General features: G+C 41.3%; 1 protein-coding gene across 1 annotated transcript in view; it reads right to left on the bottom strand.

The window, feature by feature from the left end:
• LOC121560120 (DNA-binding protein SATB1-like) overlaps positions 1–17,087 on the bottom strand; it is a 51,052-nt gene extending 33,965 nt beyond the window's left edge. The window contains 5 exon segments of the mRNA XM_045218366.1: positions 1,271–1,397; positions 2,255–2,431; positions 4,564–4,708; positions 4,711–4,807; positions 16,784–17,087. Of these exon segments, the coding sequence (XP_045074301.1) occupies positions 1,271–1,397; positions 2,255–2,431; positions 4,564–4,708; positions 4,711–4,782 (521 nt within the window). The 5' untranslated portion in view covers positions 4,783–4,807; positions 16,784–17,087.
• Positions 17,088–17,592: the final 505 nt, after the last annotated feature.

Genomic DNA, 17,592 nt, shown 5'->3' with positions numbered 1-17,592 from the left:
TGAAACAGGTTTCCCTCAAGAATGTCCCTGTATTTAGCGCCATCCATCATTCCTTCAATTCTGACCAGTTTCCCAGTCCCTGCCAATGAAAAACATCCCCACAGCATGATGCTGCCACCACCATGCTTCACTGTGGGGATGGTGTTCTCGGGGTGATGAGAGGTGTTGGGTTTGCGCCAGACATAGCGTTTTCCTTGATGGCCAAAAAGCTCAATTTTAGTCTCATCTGACCAGAGTACCTTCTTCCATTTGTTTGGGGAGTCTCCCACATGCCTTTTGGCGAACACCAAACGTGTTTGCTTATTTTTTTCTTTAAGCAATGGCTTTTGTATGGCCACTCTTCCGTAAAGCCCAGCTCTGTGGAGTGTACGGCTTAAAGTGGTCCAATGGACAGATACTCCAATCTCCGCTGTGGAGCTTTGCAGCTCCTTCAGGGTTATCTTTGGTCTCTTTGTTGCCTCTCTGATTAATGCCCTCCTTGCCTGGTCCGTGAGTTTTGGTGGGCGGCCCTCTCTTGGCAGGTTTGTTGTAGTGCCATATTCTTTCTTTTTTTATATAATGGATTTAATGGTCCTCCTTGGGATGTTGAAAGTTTTGGATATTTTTTTATAACCCAACCCTGATCTGTACAACTTTGTCCCTGACCTGTTTGGAGCACTCCTTGTTCTTCATGGTGCCGCTTGCTTGGTGGTGCCCCTTGCTTAGTGGTGTTGCAGACTCTGGGGCCTTTCAGAACAGGTGTATTTATACTGAGATCATGTGACAGATCATGTGACACTTAGATTGCACACAGGTGGACTTTATTTAGGGGCTTTATAGCAAAGGGGGTGAATACATATGCATTAAAATTATAAAATTATTTGAAAAATGCAATTTTTTTCATTCACTTGTGTATGTCCATTACATGAAATCCAAATAAAAATCAATTTAAATTACAGGTTGTAATGCAACAAAATAGGAAAAACGCCAAGGGGGATGAATACTTTTGCAAAGCACTGTATTTCCAGTCCATCCATGACTATCAGGTGTATGGCTGGATTGCAGTTATGTCTTTGCAGTTTTGGCTATTATGCTAATTTGAGTTAGTGTGGAAGCATGGAAAGCAAATGGTAGGCCTATGTGTTGGGTGTTTAACACAAGTTAACTAGGTACGCATGCTACACTAGACTGGCATAAGTGGGTGGTGGGGTCTGGAAGGTGGTGGGGCTGGGTGCTTCACTGGACTGGCATTGGGTGGGTGGGTTGATTGGGCAACGGGGCGGAGACTGACCTGTGCAGCTGAATTTTCAGTGTGACCACATGGTACACGTCCTGCAGCATGTCTGCCACGGTGGCGTCCGGCGCGTCCGTCACGTAGGACAGTGGGACCGGGTTCCACTTGCCCACCTGAATGAGACCTGCAATGGACAGAGGAACACAAACACCATCAATTGTAAATGTTATGTTTCTCACATTTAGACACATACAGATAAACATTTATAATATATTATTCCAGCAAGGTCACATTAAGATTGACATCTCTTTTCCCAGTAAGCCCCGCCCCACTCCCAATAAATGGCATGAAAACATCAGAGCCTACACTATGTCCTATTACAGAGAATATGAGGTGGAAAAGGGTATTTTGGTGAACTGTGTTGCTGTATGATGGACCGCCTGTAATAAAGGGCAGAGACACCTGGAAATAGCCCAGGTCTGTGTGTTAGAGTTGCAGTCAGCTGCAACGGGTCCCACCTTCACTCCCACTGAGTGTTCTAGCTAGAGGTTTACAGAGCAGAGAGAGGCCCTGAGAACTCCTGAGAGACATGTAGCTACATCCCCTGTCTGGGATCAATGTCAGCCTACGTTACTGAGCCTTCAGATCAGCTGGGAAACTATCGGAGGCCTGGACAGCTATGGGGTGTGTGTGTGTGTGTGTGTGTGTGTGTGTGTGTGTGTGTGTGTGTGTGTGTGTGTGTGTGTGTGTGTGTGTGTGTGTGTGTGTGTGTGTGTGTGTGTGTGTGTGTGTGTGTGTGTGTGTGTGTGTGTGTGTGTGTGTGAGTGCGTGTGTGTTTGTGTGTGGATGGATGGAAGGGGGGCAGTGTGTGTGGGGTAAGCTGTGGGATAAGCCAAATCATAGCAGGGCCAGTTCTATTGTTCGTGGAGCGGGCCTGTGCGTGTGTGGGTGTGTGTGCGTGTCTGAGTTTGTGCATGTGTGTATATGTGTATGTGTGTGGGAGCGGGTCATCAATAGAGTATGTGCTTGTGCCAGTCCTACCTTTCGCCTGTGCCGCCGAGCTGTGTGAGTAGCCCAGTGACAGAAGGGCCATCTCAATGAGCTGGTTGAACAGCATGTCTTTCCTGACGAGCACAAACTCGGCGTGCTCCTCCTTGCTGTCAAACTCGATGGGGCTCTCGTAATGCTCCACCACGCAGAACACAGGGAGCATGTTGCCTGGAGAGACACAGAGCAACACAGTGGGGGCTCAGACATGACAAATGGTGACCTTCAATGGGGGGATTAATATTACATTTAGACACAGCTGATACAGTCAGACTACCCCTATTCATGAATGAATGAATTCCAGTGCCATTCGTATTATAAGTGACAGCATAATGATTAATATTGCATTGTTTTTTATAATAATTTCCTTATTAGCGTTATTCACATTGTTAGAACTAGTAGTGGTAGGGGTAGTAGATGTGGTGCTACTGTGATTTTAGTTATTTAATAATGATCAATGACATCATGATTAGAGTAATGATTTCAATGTCCTTAGCCATTATTAATGATATCATTATTCGATTTGAACTAAAGTCTAAATAAATTGAATGTTGTTAAGATGAATCTTGGCCTATCTCAGCTTTCGACCACATTTTGGCTGTGATCTGTTGATTCATTGTCAAGGAGCTCAGATCACATTAGACTGCTTCTGCCTCTGCTGTCAACCCCATATCACCTTCCCATGATGCACCGCTCCAAATCCCAACACTCCGGTGCGCCCTGAGGTTTACTAGTCTGTGTAAACACTGCACTGCTATTAGGTAGAAAACGAGGAATCCTTGTCTATAGACGTTGAGTGTTTGGGGTGCACTGTGCAAATTTCACATTATTTCGGTGACTTAAGTTTCAGAGCATCATAACATTTTTTGGTTAAAATGTTCCTCTATAGCCTTCAGTGGTGATGATATGCAGCACATTATTCATCAACTCAGTTTGAGCAGTTGCAAAGAACCATATTTCTAATGGCCGGCATCCTGAAGATGCAAACATCTCTGACAAACAATCAATAAACGGGGTAATCACCAGCAGATGCCAGGGAATGTGCTGAAACGCTGCTTCTCTCCCTGATTTTAATAGATAGAGATCTAACAATAAAGACTGCTGTGTAGGTTCATTTGGGGATCAATGCAGCCTTTGTTTTCATGGTGAGGAGAAAAGCCCATGGTAAATATTATTCAGCTCAAACAATGCCCACTGTGGCCATGCGAAACTTCAGCAACAGACACTTCTATAAATTTCACAATTTCCTCTCGAAAAAGGCTAAAAATATGCTGGAACGTTCTGAAAAACGGGAGGACAGAGTGATGCGGGGCCTGAGGATGATTATTGAGGAGGAAAATGTAACTTTCTCAGCTGGTGAGCAACGGCCCATCATGGCACTCAACGCGACATTCTATGGTTTAAAAGTCCCCACCAAACACCATCAAACAAACAGATGAGACTTAAAAGCCAACCGCTAATAAAATCCTCATGAACATCTGCAGGTCTGAATGCTCGTATCTAGCCCTAGAAAGTCATAAAATATTAATATTATTCATGTAATGACCAGGCCAGTAGTTACATAAAAAAGCTATGTCATCATCACAAAATAAAGGCCCCCTTAAGCGGCAATGGCTCTTAAAGGACCCACATTCTCTTCAATAAACAACAACAGGAGAGAAACAGTGATGCAGCGCTATGCAGAATAACACCATAATAATTCTCAAACGGCCTCTGTATAAACAATGGGTCTTCGTAGATAGGCCTAAGTGTGGGTGTATGCACCAAGATGACTAAGGGACATTTAAATCGGTTTGTGCAGGAAGACGGAAACAAAACCATGACAACATGACACTTGTGAACCATGAAGACATGACAATTCTAAACACAGACAGCACACACACCACACTTACAACATTCCACCTCTCTCTCATTTTGCAAAAAACACACAGGCCATAATTTGGGCTCTGTCGTAGCCGGCCGCGACCGGGAGACCAATGGGGCGGTGCACAATTGGCCCAGCGTCGTCCAGGGTAGGGGAGGGAATGGCCAGCAGGGATGTAGCTCAGTTGGTAGAGCATGGCGTTTGCAACGCCAGGGTTGTGGGTTCGATTCCCACAGGGGGCCAGTATGATTTTTTAAATTTAATTTTTAATAATAATTGATGCACTCACTAACTGTAAGTCGCTCTGGATAAGAGCGTCTACTAAATGACTAAAATGTAAAAATGTTGAGGGTCCTTTTGAAGTGTCTGAGGGTTTATATTGTGCTCTCTCACCCACTTACACACATAAACACACACCACCCTGACCAGTGTCACTCACCCCTCTTGTGGCAGGTCTTGAGGAGGTGTCCCGAGGGTTTGTAGGGTACCCCGGCCAGCTTGGCCCCCGTGCTGCCCAGACGGGCCCTGCCCAGGGGGCTACCGTTCTGTTCCAGCCGGGCCAGCTTGGCTGGGGGGCCTTGGAGTCGCGGTCGCCCATGCTGTTGACCAGGTCACAGTTCTCCTTCCCCAGGCACGCCTCGCTGAGATGGTCCATCATTGTCAGCACCTCTGCTCACTATCACCTGGGAGGAGATAAGACAGGGACACAGTCTGGGTGTTAACTAGCAGGACATAAGGGGGGTTCATGGACACACAGTAAGCACATCATATTCAAATGCATGATATGAAGTATGCCAAATAATATTTTTAGGGTTGATTGTTTTGACATTGAAAAGCTGACAAAAAAAGATGGTGATAACTTGTCAACATGAACATCTATCTACAGGAAAAAGTACATAACAAATACATAACAGTTACAACAATAACTGCCAATTTTGTTATTTCATTACCTGGCACTCACAATGTTTCGTGCCATCGTAATGTTCCCATTTTTCAGAGCATTTATTATGTATGTCTGTCCCACTACGGATTCCCATGTGGTGGGCAAACAAGCCCATTTTTGTGCAAACACATTAATTTGCAGAGAGATTCCACTCCGATGATTACTGCAGTTCACAGCACAAGCCCACAATCCCTGCAACAGTGAAGTGAAGGCTGAGAGAGTAGAGCTAACATATTCAGCCTGAGTCACTTTCAGCACTCAAATAAAAAAATTACCAGACAGGCTTTGTGGGGAAAATGCATAAAAAGGCAAAAGGACCAAAATAACATTGTTATGACAGAGTGGTATCACGTGCCTAAACAGGACATGATATAAGGAAGAAAAATGATGTGACAGGTCTCTTTACATTGATCTCTAAATTTAAGAGAAGACAATACAACATGTGAGGTAAAACTGAATGAAAGCAGTACAATTGGAAAGATGCTGACTTTTTATACCTTTGAGCCTATCAGAAGGTAAAAGTGTAATCAGAAAAAAGAATGTGGACAGAGCAAAGCAAGGTGAAGTGAAGTCTGACATGCCGGTTACACCTGATTATTGCAAACACATACACAGCCACAGGCACTGACTGCAGGAAGCACACAATCAACACCTTGACAGACTCTCCACGACACCTAATACACACCATTTGCTTTCTTTAGCAAACTTTGAATAATTATCTGTTATGGTGTTTCATTCTTTTTGGTAAAAAATAAGGCTACATTCAGATGGGTTATTATACAGTGTATACATTGTGCAATAGAAAGGGCTTTTTTTTATATTTAAACAAAAACTGAACAGGTCAAAATAATGTACCCCCACCTTCCAACCAGCACACAATGATCATGAACTATCTCATTCACGATATGCAATGAAGCAACTAATTGTTTAAATAGGGGGGCAACAGAATCCAGACCCGGATATGGTGGCGATCCTGGGCAGGATTTCTGAATGACCTTTAAAAAAGACAAGCAAGAGTGCAAAACACAAGTTAAGTTACATTTAGGGCAAACCAACCTGAAACTCAGCACTTCAAAACTCGAAAGCATATAATGCAGTCTTTGAGAACGTTGCCTTCTTCAACTTTTGTCAGGGGAAAGAAAACTTCAATGTCTGATGCTTTCTAGGTTTAAATGATAGGTCCTCTACAGAAATGTGTTCTTCTTTTGAGAGATGAAAGGTTGATATACAAAAGAACAACCCAAATCTATATAAGAGAAGACGTCGAGACAGACTGGGATGCGATAACATTGGTAAGCAATTAAGTATGTACAGTATAGCCTAAATGCATCTAATTATTTGCTCACTGGAAAAATAGTCATTCTTACGTATTTTAGAAGTAGCGAAGAAAAATAACACCTGATACAATAAACTAGATAACTGCCTCGAGCATAGTCCATCCGTTACAAGTGCAACGAGTTAACACAACGCATCCACCACGATTATCAGTCAGTCGCTCGTGAATAGAACATCGGATAGTGGTAAGCCGTGATGAAATCTGTTATTTCTACCAGTCGCGAACCATCCTGATGTATAAACGCATACAAAAATAACGTGTATTCAATAAATTCGGCTTCTCTACTGTCCGATAGAAAAAAATGATCGACAATTATCTGCTATCTCATGTAGAGACGATGGCGCAACGATATGCAGACCCATGTTAAAAAGTGCGATTTACTTTCCAATGTCGAGTTAAGGCTTGCTATGGATGCATAACAGCTGCTTGCGATATGTGTTCTTTCTGTTGGTTTGATTTGCGTCCGGACGGAGCTCTTCTTTCTTTCTCTTTCCCCCTCTGTGTCCCCATTAAATTATGAGTTGTATTGACTCATCACTCCCCTTGCTGGTGCTGCCTGTGCTTTCCCTTTCTCCTCCTCATTTCAAAAGAAAATACCCCCAAAACAAGACGATTTAACCCGCATGTCGAGTCTTGAAGGCAGCCACCCGCGACAGCCGATGTCCTGGCAGAGTTGAGAACCGAAAATAAAGTAAAAAGTGAAAGAAAACAGAGGATGGTGCGATTTCCGGCTGTGCGCGCAGGAATTTTTAATCAGCTTGATTAGAGTGAGGCGGTTCTGCATTTATTACTGAATAGCACACAGACATGCACATACACAGAGGCGCGCATCGGCTATACATTTTCAGGATGCTATGCAAATGGACATTATATATGCTACAGGATGTGGAAATTGTTAAAATAGGCCGATTTAAACCGCGCATCAATGATATGCTATCTGAGAGAACACAATAGAATAACTCCCATGCCATTTTGGCTATTGATCTACGTCAGTCCTGAGTAGGCTACTCGACCCGTAAGCTATTATTATTGTACAAACAAATAAATAAACAAACAAACAAACAAAATTGGTATCCCGAATTATAATTGGCTGTTTGTTTATGACATGGTTACTATTATTTTCCTGAACTTTTCCCATAATAAGATGAATAATAGCCTACCATAATAATGCCAGAATCCGATATTATGATTATTGAAAAGAGATCATATCTGTTAGGTGTCAACACAAGCCTGTTAAACTGTGTTTGCAAATCACTTAGAGGTGCCTCACTGGCTGAATATGACTTATTGCTACAGCACGCATCATAGAAGTAGAGGATGGTGAGCAAAAGCTATTTTGGTGCCTTTCTAAATAGCTTATGTACACGGTGCATTCATTGCACACATGCTACGAGCAGCCCTACACACAGGTGACAACGCAATGGAGAGCATAGCCAATCCGCTACTACTAAAAATATCGGATTACGGTACTGACAGCGCCTGACCACAAATATGACACTGTCCTAACCTCGCACAGGAGAGAGGGGGAGAGAGTGGGGACTAGGAGAGAGTGAGTGCGACCTTCCCAAGACCCTAGAGGCGCACCTCAAGGACATCACTGTCAAGGCAGGTGCCTTACAACTTCTGTTGATCAAAGTATTGTCTATAACGGAAAGCAATGTTGCTGTCTATTACTATATACAACACAATACAATTATTCTCGCTCAAACGGGAGTGTGCATAGCACAGCACTGCTATAAAACATATGTTTGCACAAACAACATAGAGATTACATCAATTGTCACACAGAATCAAAGAGTGTAAATCATTACAGTTATCCTGCATACCCTGAGATAAAACACTATTCTACATGAAAAGATTGTCAGCAGGGGACAATAAACAAAAACAAATGTGGTGTAAATACTTACAGAGACAGACCAAGATATTAGGTACAGTATATCAGGCATGTTGTCAACACAACATGAAAACAAGGCAGTCCAGATTCAGAAAAAAATGCTCAACAGGAAACCAACCAAAATAAGAAGCATGAATACCTTGCAAACCATAAAAACAAACTCTATATATGCAGTGATTGCCTACCTCTGTGGTCAAACACAGAGGAAATGCTGCATATAGAAACAAAATGTTGCATATATTGTAGTATTTAATCATAAATCATGGTAAGGCCTAGTTCCTAGTTAAGCCAAATCATAGATCTCCTCCCACACATAAAAAAACGGTTGTTTTGTCAATAACACACATAGAGGTGAGCAGAAGGAAATGTGTGAGGGGAAAAGATTTATGATAAAAAGGTCAGCTCTTTAAAAGGGGGTTTCTCTTAAATTCCTGAGAGATGATTCCTAGAGATGAGATACATTGAGCTCAGGGAAACTCTTAGTTCAGACCTGTTTAAGGAGTTTTACGCCAAGAAGGTCATGCTTTATGGTGTTCAAGCTTTATAAGGATTGACCCAGCAGATGACCTCTTTATCATATAACAATGTGAGTGTTTGATGTTTTTTGATAGAAAGAGCACCTGAGTCACTGGATTCCCAATTAATGTATTGCTGAAAAACGTTTGAGCAGGAAGTAAACAGAGCAAGGTAAGAGTTAGCGGTATCAAGTTGAGGTGGAACACTGTCTTGAATAAACAACAACACCTAGCTCAATGTCAGTCACTTTCAAAACAGTGAGTCTGTGCTGCTGGTAAGTGATGCTGTCCCATGTCTGTGGCCTGTCATAGGAAACTCATACTGTATACTCCAATGTTAAAACATTACTGTCGAAGGTTCAGTATATCACAATTCAATAAACGTAGGTTGGGTTGTACAGAGATGTCAAAAATGTTCCAACTGCCAAATTCATACTGCATTCATCAACAGGGTACTGCAGTATTACTTTGTGTTAATCAAGTAAGGTGCATGACAATAAAGATGAATAGAACAACACAATATTCCTGGGCCATTACTATTTTATTACAGTGTTACTACTTGTGATGTAGTAAAATGTACAAAAACAAGTATCAATCTTTTTGGTTAAATCCGTTGCTCATTTCACATGATGTCACCTGTAGTAGCAAGTCACCAAAATCTACAAAGTCATGTTTTTTTTAACACATTGGGAAAATTCAGAGCTAAATACATAACATTTTTATTATCAAAATAGTTTTGAGAGACAACACATGACGCTTGCTGTAGATTTGGTTGGGTATACGTTTTCATATCTGTCAGAGTGAGCATGGAAATAGAAATAACAGCGAATGCGAGCTATAGTCGGGCAAATTTTATCTGCCATGACGCAAGCAGCCGCTGTCATTTCCACTGTGATTGTGGGAGACCATCAGAGAGCATTGATAACCCTGCCAGCCAGGTTCTGGCACTGCCAACAGGTGCTGCCACTGCCAGCAACGTTGGCACAAACATGGCTGTGAAAACCCTCTGACATCCAGAAGGGCACAGATTTGCACTGACTGCACCACTGAATCAACAGTACTGATTATCAATTAACATATAGGTTTTTGTATGAAACATAATAAAATATTTTTCACACTGAAAGGCCTCTATCAATACCAGCTGATTACAAACACACTACTGTGATATATTTACCAGGGCCAAGGCGTATGTGTTATTACATGTTTGTTAGAGATGGGTGATGTTATAGCTGACCTCCTTATTATGAAGCAGTGGTTTGACATGCACATCTTCAATAAAATAAACGATGTAAACATAATGAATGTCTTTAAAGATGTATCTCTGTTAAATAGTGTAATACTTGAGCCATATGATTTAGTTACAATACAAAGCTAGTATCAAGATTCATGGCCATAAACAGCAGGCAAATCACATGCAAGTGGCCTTTATAAGTAAGCTAAGAAGTCGGAAATGGCAATCATACATTTATTTCACAATCCTTTTACAACACCGACTCATCATCCTTTCCATAGCGCTATCTCCTTCACCATATTTTGCTCCGCCATATTCTATAACTTTACAATTATTCTTGACATATTGTAGCCCCTTCTTTGACCCTCACTATACCATCACATAAAATGATCAATAATGGAGAGAAAATAAGTATTGAGGTCAGTTTTAACAACCAGTTTACAATCTACACTTTAACATGTCAAGATCCTGCAAAAGAAAGAGACATGAGCGAACGCAGCAATGTTGGCTTAGCACCTCGGACAACGTGGCTTATTTGTTGTTCCAGACGCCGAACGCCATCACATACAGTATGTAGGTGTTGTGATGTCTTCATGCTCACCACTTTAATGGGCATTAATATGATTATTTGGATTATCTCATACAAATGAGTCTGTCTGCATCTTAGCTGTGTGAATACTAACAGCATGGGGTAATGCTGTCGGTGCAGACCTCAGCTTGCTGTGTAGGATCTGGGATATATGAAAGCACACAAACAAATAAGGCACTAATAAGCCAATGAGGAATTCAATAATCTGTGTATTATTAATATTGGTGTGAATGTGTCAAAACATTATTATAGTACATGCACAAATTCCCTCTCCACAAATGAGATATTGTTTATACAGTAGTAGGTATGGGCAAATGTGTGTTCAAAGGTTTGCATTAAGAGTGTGTAGACAGCAAACCAATTACCAAAGTCACATGAAAACCTGAAGAGGATAGTGTGCAGTGCTACAAGTTCAAATTGTTTTAGTTGAAGGGACATTTCCAGCAGTATTGCATGGTGTGCCACAAATAAAAATGAACTATTACTAAAAATACATTATTGAGAAACTGAGAGATCCTTTGAGTATTCAGTCGCTAAGCAGTAAACCTGAATATGCAAGATATTCCACATCAGCAATGGATGGTGTTCTTTAAATTGAATGAGTTGTATGCTCTCTATTAGTCCCTCATAGTCAGTATGGTTTTTAATTAAAAGTGAAAGTAATGTTTTTAAAAATTATTTGGCAGTGTTGTGTCGTCGGAGGAGAAAGAGATTCAAATGAACATCTTAAAGTTTCCTAAGTGCTTCATTATTTTATAATCACACGAATGTCCAAAGTAGAACCTGACGACGTCCCCGCCTACTTACTGGAAGACCTTTTCGCTTTTCTCTGAACAGGCCTCTCAGTCTGCGTCAAGTTGTCGACGCTGGCATCAAAGAGTAACAGAAATGAGACGAAGACGATTTTGAGAAGCCGCACGCTCTTACAAAATAGACTATTTTGCCTCACAGAACGGAACTCTGACGCCCACCACTAGTACGATGTGTGGTGTGCACTGTACAACTCCCCCCACACGTAAACACAGGTTTCTCGGTATCCGAGAGTGAGCAGGTCTCGGCTCTGTGTCTGTATAGGCCTATATGCATCATAAGGTCAAGACTGCTGTCTCGAGCCACAGCAGCCGTAGCGACAGTGGTGCCACGACGACGACCGGGCCGTGATTAACACAGGGCCAGAGCTGGGCTCGTTTTAGTCTGCCCACAGGAATCTGTATTAATGATTCAAAACAAATTATTGTGTCCCGGAGGCTGGTGAGAGGATCCTTTATCGGCTTGTTTATCCCCCTTCGCATTTATCAAATTATAAAACAAATTAGTCATAGAACAATCAACTAGCATCAGTTTCAGGGCCTTTGAAATGACTTTTCTGTCACTGGTTGCAGGGCCAGTGCCCATCACATGACTGAATAATTAGAACTCTAATTTCTGCCTCGTGGATTGCAACATATCAACAATTAATAGCTAGAGAGCCAGTGTTGTGTTTTTCGGAGAGCGACACTAAAGATTGCTTTGTCCACACTTTGTTGTTAGGCTACACAGTGAGGGGAGGCTAAAGATGGTGCGAAGGTTGCCATATACCATTTTGTGGAGGATACTTGAAAGGACAAAAGTATGGTTGGTGCAGGAGAACTTAAAAGGGTTAAGTGAATGTGGGCAGGTGATATGAAATGGTTTTACTATGCCCAGTACACAGAAAGGCTACTGAGCCAACCACTCCATAGGCCTGGGTGGGAGCACTGAATAAGGAGTGCAGACTTGTCAATGCAGTTTTATCTACATATTTTCCTCAGCACATTTAATCTGCAGTCAAAGGATGCATCATCCACCACTGTACAAAACATTTGACAAGGGAATGGTTGAGTGTGTGTTTGTCTGTACAAGAGAATACAGTATCGGTTGAAACTGTTTAATCGGAGTATGTGGGTGGGTATTGACAACTTGATCTTAGGAGGATGCGAATTCCACCAAAGCACTCTGTTGCTTTTTTTGTTGCATTATCTGAACAAAGGATTCAGGAAAACCTACACTGATCGGATAATGACAAGCATAAAAATAAAACACAATCAAACATTTTAAGAAATCAAAACACATGTTGGGCCTGAAATAAGGTGAATTATACAAAAGTTCAAGGTATCAGTCAACATGTATTTCAAATTGTGTTTGTTATGGTGCCGTGAAGCATGTAAACAATTGCTATTCACATTTTTACAGAAATGTCATTTTGCCAAACCGTGACAGAATCGACATGACGGACTTTGGTTATTTATCTCTGTGGAAAGACAGACTCCCCATTCAACCGAACAGTGCTGATTGTGAGGACCAGAAACAATGCAAGCTTTTATCGTTAAGCCAAGGAATCTGGATCAACAGTATGCAAAGCATATGCCAAAATAAATTGTTTTCAACATGCTGGGGCAACATATCCCCCTTTTAAATGAGTCTCAGATCATGGCAAAATGTGCTATAACTCGCAGTTGCACACAAGCACGCATCCAGGGTGGTATGTCTGTAATTGTCAGGCCTTTTTACATTTTTGACACTGAGCCCTGGAATGTGCAAACAATCCCTATTAAGACACAGATCTTTTTCCCCAACTGGTTGCAGCATGTCATCAAAAAGTCTCAGATTCATTGTTACCTTTCTTCTCTATTAGCAATCATAACAGACCTATTTCAGAGGAGCTGGAATCCCCAAAGAGCCACACATTAAAAAACGAGACAGGCCTCTTATTTGCTGGAGACAGTCTAATAAATGCATTTGCTGGCAGCTAAACAGGTATTTACTCTGCTCCCTACCACAGGTATAATTTCACTGTTTGCTGAGCTGTTATTTCTACAGTGCTAATTATCGAGGGTGGTAAAGACGATTAATAGTTTTACCCTAGATATCAGTCTCAGCACAGCGAGACACAACCCAACTCTAGACTCTCCAAGTACTTGGCTGTATGAATTTTAATAACATAGAGATCTTCATAGGAGGTATTTTGAAGAAGCCCCAAACTCTGTTAGCTACACCCTAACCTGAAGCCATCATCTAGCCGCAAAAGTCTGGAGGTTTTACCATTTAGCATCAACATCTTTTTTTTTCTTCTTCAAATACAAGCTACCACTGCAAGGAGCTTGACTGAATTATTCAGTTTCAAACGTCAGCGTTGTTGAGTGTCATTGAGCCATCATGTGTTTTGGAGGAGAAGTTCCACATCAGTAGCAAAGAGAAAACCTCTATGATGTACTGTACTGCCTAATTGGTCTCTTAGGGTCAGGGCATGAACTGAAGATGCTGTTCTCTCTCGCCCACCTATTATGTATGTTAGTATCTATGTAGTACTATGTACTTCCAACCCTACATCCTTTACCGCAACTGCTGTTGAACTGCTGTGGGGACCTCAACTGAAAGAGCACTATGAGTTGCACACCCATACTCCTGTCTTCTGTACTGTATGTTAAGAGCAGCAGCCAACGTTCAGCTGAGCCTGCAATGTCTCCGGTCCCTCAGAATCTTCTCCCGTATGCTAGAGCGACCTGACAAATTAAGTGGCAATTATGGGAGATGTGCGGCAAAAGTGCCACCAGGATAACTAGGGTGGAGAGGAGAGGGAGAGATCACCTAGGTGTCTTTCTAACAGCGCTCAAACAGTATGTTGATTTCCTGCTATTACAGAGCAGTCAATAACAAAGACACGCACTACTTTCACTTTGGTGCCCTGAGAAATATAACCTGACTTTTGATAACCTCCAAAACATCCATAAGCAAAGACAGGCAGTTAAATGTCTTGGTATTTCTTCTGCTTTTTTTCTTGATAATAGATCGCCTTATGGTCATTATTACATGTCGAAGGAATTTGCAAAAGGGTATGTGAACATGAAACAATTATGGCACAATGATAGACTTCTTCTGAGCGTCACTATTGAATCTGTCTCCTGTTAGGTATCTGGACCGTTAGCACTGTCCTCACCATCTGACTTGTGTCGTTCCTGTCAAATAAGGTTAAGTAACAGATTTGGGTAAAAGAGTGTGTGTGTGGCACTTTCACAACGGCTAGCTAAGTGTTAAGACTGGTTTTAGTAAGCAGACAGTTAGACTGAGAGGGCTCACAGCTGCGCTCAACGTTCAATGTTCAGTCTTTCATCTTAAGCAGGACTTACAAGAAGTGACACGGTCGCTCAAACAGGAAAAAGGATGTGACATTGTTCTGTGAAATAGTGACCAGATTAACCACAACAGCTCCTCAAACCGTGAGAGATTTGACAAGATGCAATCACCTCTATTAAAACTTGTGCCACTTTAACCTCTTAAGAAAATGCATGAGCACTACTAATGGCAGGACTATCATACTCTAAGCATACAGTCAGCAGTGGAAAGAAAAATGTTTACGCTCTAGATTTGTCGAATCAACTTCTTCTATAACATATTGCATAGGCTTATTAGGCTAGTTAGAAATATTAGACATGAAAACTTTTGCTCCTGTAAAAAAATACTTAAAACTTAACTATAAGATTACTTAAAACGTAACTAGGGTAACTGCAATTCTCCATACAAGCTGATTTTACTTTATGCTGATTTTATTTGCATGTTACCTTTTGTCCCTGTGGAATAATTGTTTTAATAAATTATGAATAAATTAATATATTCCAGATTGCATTATTTTACTAATATTAGCTGATATAAAGATACCATAACATGTTTCAGGGCTGAGACAATAGACAGCTTGTTTACCTATCGGTGATCAGTGAATCAGATCAGCTTAATCTAAGTCAGCAGCAATGCTAGTGATTATGGCATGTCAAGAATCCAAGCTGAACTGAGATATATGAAAGAGTTTGTTGTGAACCTGAACAAAACCACAACACACCTATGCCCACCAATCTCACAATGGCACACTACAACTTCCCATAACTGCCCTTACACACACACTCACCTGGATCTTACTGAAAACACCTTATCAGCACAATGACAAAAACCTCAAGGAGAAAAAAAACTCAAGGCCATCATTACTACTTTTACCCAGTAGGCTTCCTATCAGTTTCAATACATTTTATCAACTCAACCACTGCAAAAGGGGATATTCAGTATGTTTGCAAGCCACTTTATTTCTTCATTTGTTTTTTGAGTTCCATTAGGCTACAATGCATTTGATTATGAAGCAATTATAAATCAATTCTTAATGAAGTGCAGTGTTAGATATAGAAGTAGTGCAGTATAATAACTATGTTGTCTGACTATTAAAGATCACCTATTGTTTGAATCATGGAAAATGTAAAGTTATCTGGATAATTATCTTAAACTATATGGATTAGTTGGAATGTGTGAGTTCTGTCTTAAGATAAGCATAGACTCAAGTTTGAACGACTATCACTTGACTTCATAAAACACCCATTGACGGTTCATGGCCTATTGGTATAGGCTAATAGACTACTTAGCCTACTTGCTATTAACACGTGATGCAAACTGTCATGTTCTGAAAGTATATAATTCATTCAGTGTGTTAAACAATTGACACTACAAAAAAAGTACCTTTGTCAAAGACACTGTTATCAAGGCCTATATACAGTTGTATAATAATAAAGGTGGATAATACATGTTTTTCTGTTGGGGTTATTCCAAGACATCACTCAAAACGAATACTGGTCATGTAATGCATTTTTCTAGCCAAGTTTGCAGGTAGCCGCTACATCAGAGAACTGTAAAGATAAGGAAGCACGGAGTTGGTGCGTTCCCTCAAGATGCGCAGTATACATGAATCCGTTTAACCTCATTCGTGGGTGCCTATTAAGTCTGGAATATGCCGAGTAATTATTTACAACTGAACTAAACGCGACACAAAAGTATAGACATATACATACTATAGCCTATTGTAGTATTTCATCTATAGCCTATCATAAATCATGCACTCAGAACGTATATAAATGTGCCTATATTTGGATGCATTTTGGCCTTTAATAGGTTATCGAAAGGGTCTGAAAACTGTTGGTCAACTGACCTAAATGCTTACTGTCAGTCTCCTTCCGTTCATTCAAGGATCACACCTACATTTTTAAATAGGTGGACATTCCAGTCTGTCCGTAGCCTACAACATAGCAAATAGCTAAAATAAGCAGGTTCTGTTTAATTGAAAGAGAAACAATGAATTCAGGAGAAAATGTAACAATACCTTCAAAGTTAGCAGTTACCGTGAAGCCTCTTGTTTTCCATCAAAAGTTCAGAATTCTAATAGAGTCTGCTCCACCTTGACGGATCCAAAACTGCTCGGAAAAGTCCTACGGTTGAGAGGGGACACACGAGCTGCCAAAACTGCGCTCGCACAGACTGCGCAAAGCTGAACTTCGGAGAGCCAGGAATGAGCGCAAATGCGAGCAACGTGTGCTGCGGGAGTGTGCTAGAGTTGAGTAGCAGCATGAGAGGAGGGTTTCTTTGAAAGGGTGGCAGGTAAACGAACCGCCCCTCCCCGTTTCTGATGCTCAAATCGATGATTTGCCAGCTGTGGCGCAGCTTGTCTCGTGCCCCACTTTGGTTTTTACAACGCTCTTCTCCCCGCGCGCTCTCCAGGGTCTCCAGGGAGCTCTACGCGGGAATAGCAGATAGGAGCCGACTGCCAGGAGAGCGTTCACACTCATCCATTTTCATATCTACACGCCACATGTTTGGGTGTCAAGAAAAACGACTGATAATATAAAACATTGCGTGTTCATAGGATACATTTGTTTGAGGGTGCGCATAGCCTCTTTTTAACAATGGTGCATGGCAAACAGATCATTATATTGTCCAAACTCTCAAATTGGTCCTGCCGGATAATATCAAACTATAGAGGCTATGCAGTGGTTTATAATGTTGGTATCCAACCTGGTCTCAGAGCACAACATCAAGTATCAAATCAACTACTGCACCGGTTACTATAGCCTAAAATGTCACTCATGGTTAGCCAAACAAGCGATAAAATAACCACTTCACTTGTTTCATTTA

The sequence above is a fragment of the Coregonus clupeaformis genome, unplaced genomic scaffold (genome assembly GCF_020615455.1).
Source record: "Coregonus clupeaformis isolate EN_2021a unplaced genomic scaffold, ASM2061545v1 scaf1527, whole genome shotgun sequence".
NCBI classification, from domain to species: Eukaryota; Metazoa; Chordata; class Actinopteri; order Salmoniformes; family Salmonidae; genus Coregonus; species Coregonus clupeaformis.
Note: the sequence above shows the minus strand (reverse complement) of the source record. Positions and strands in the feature narration are given on the sequence as shown.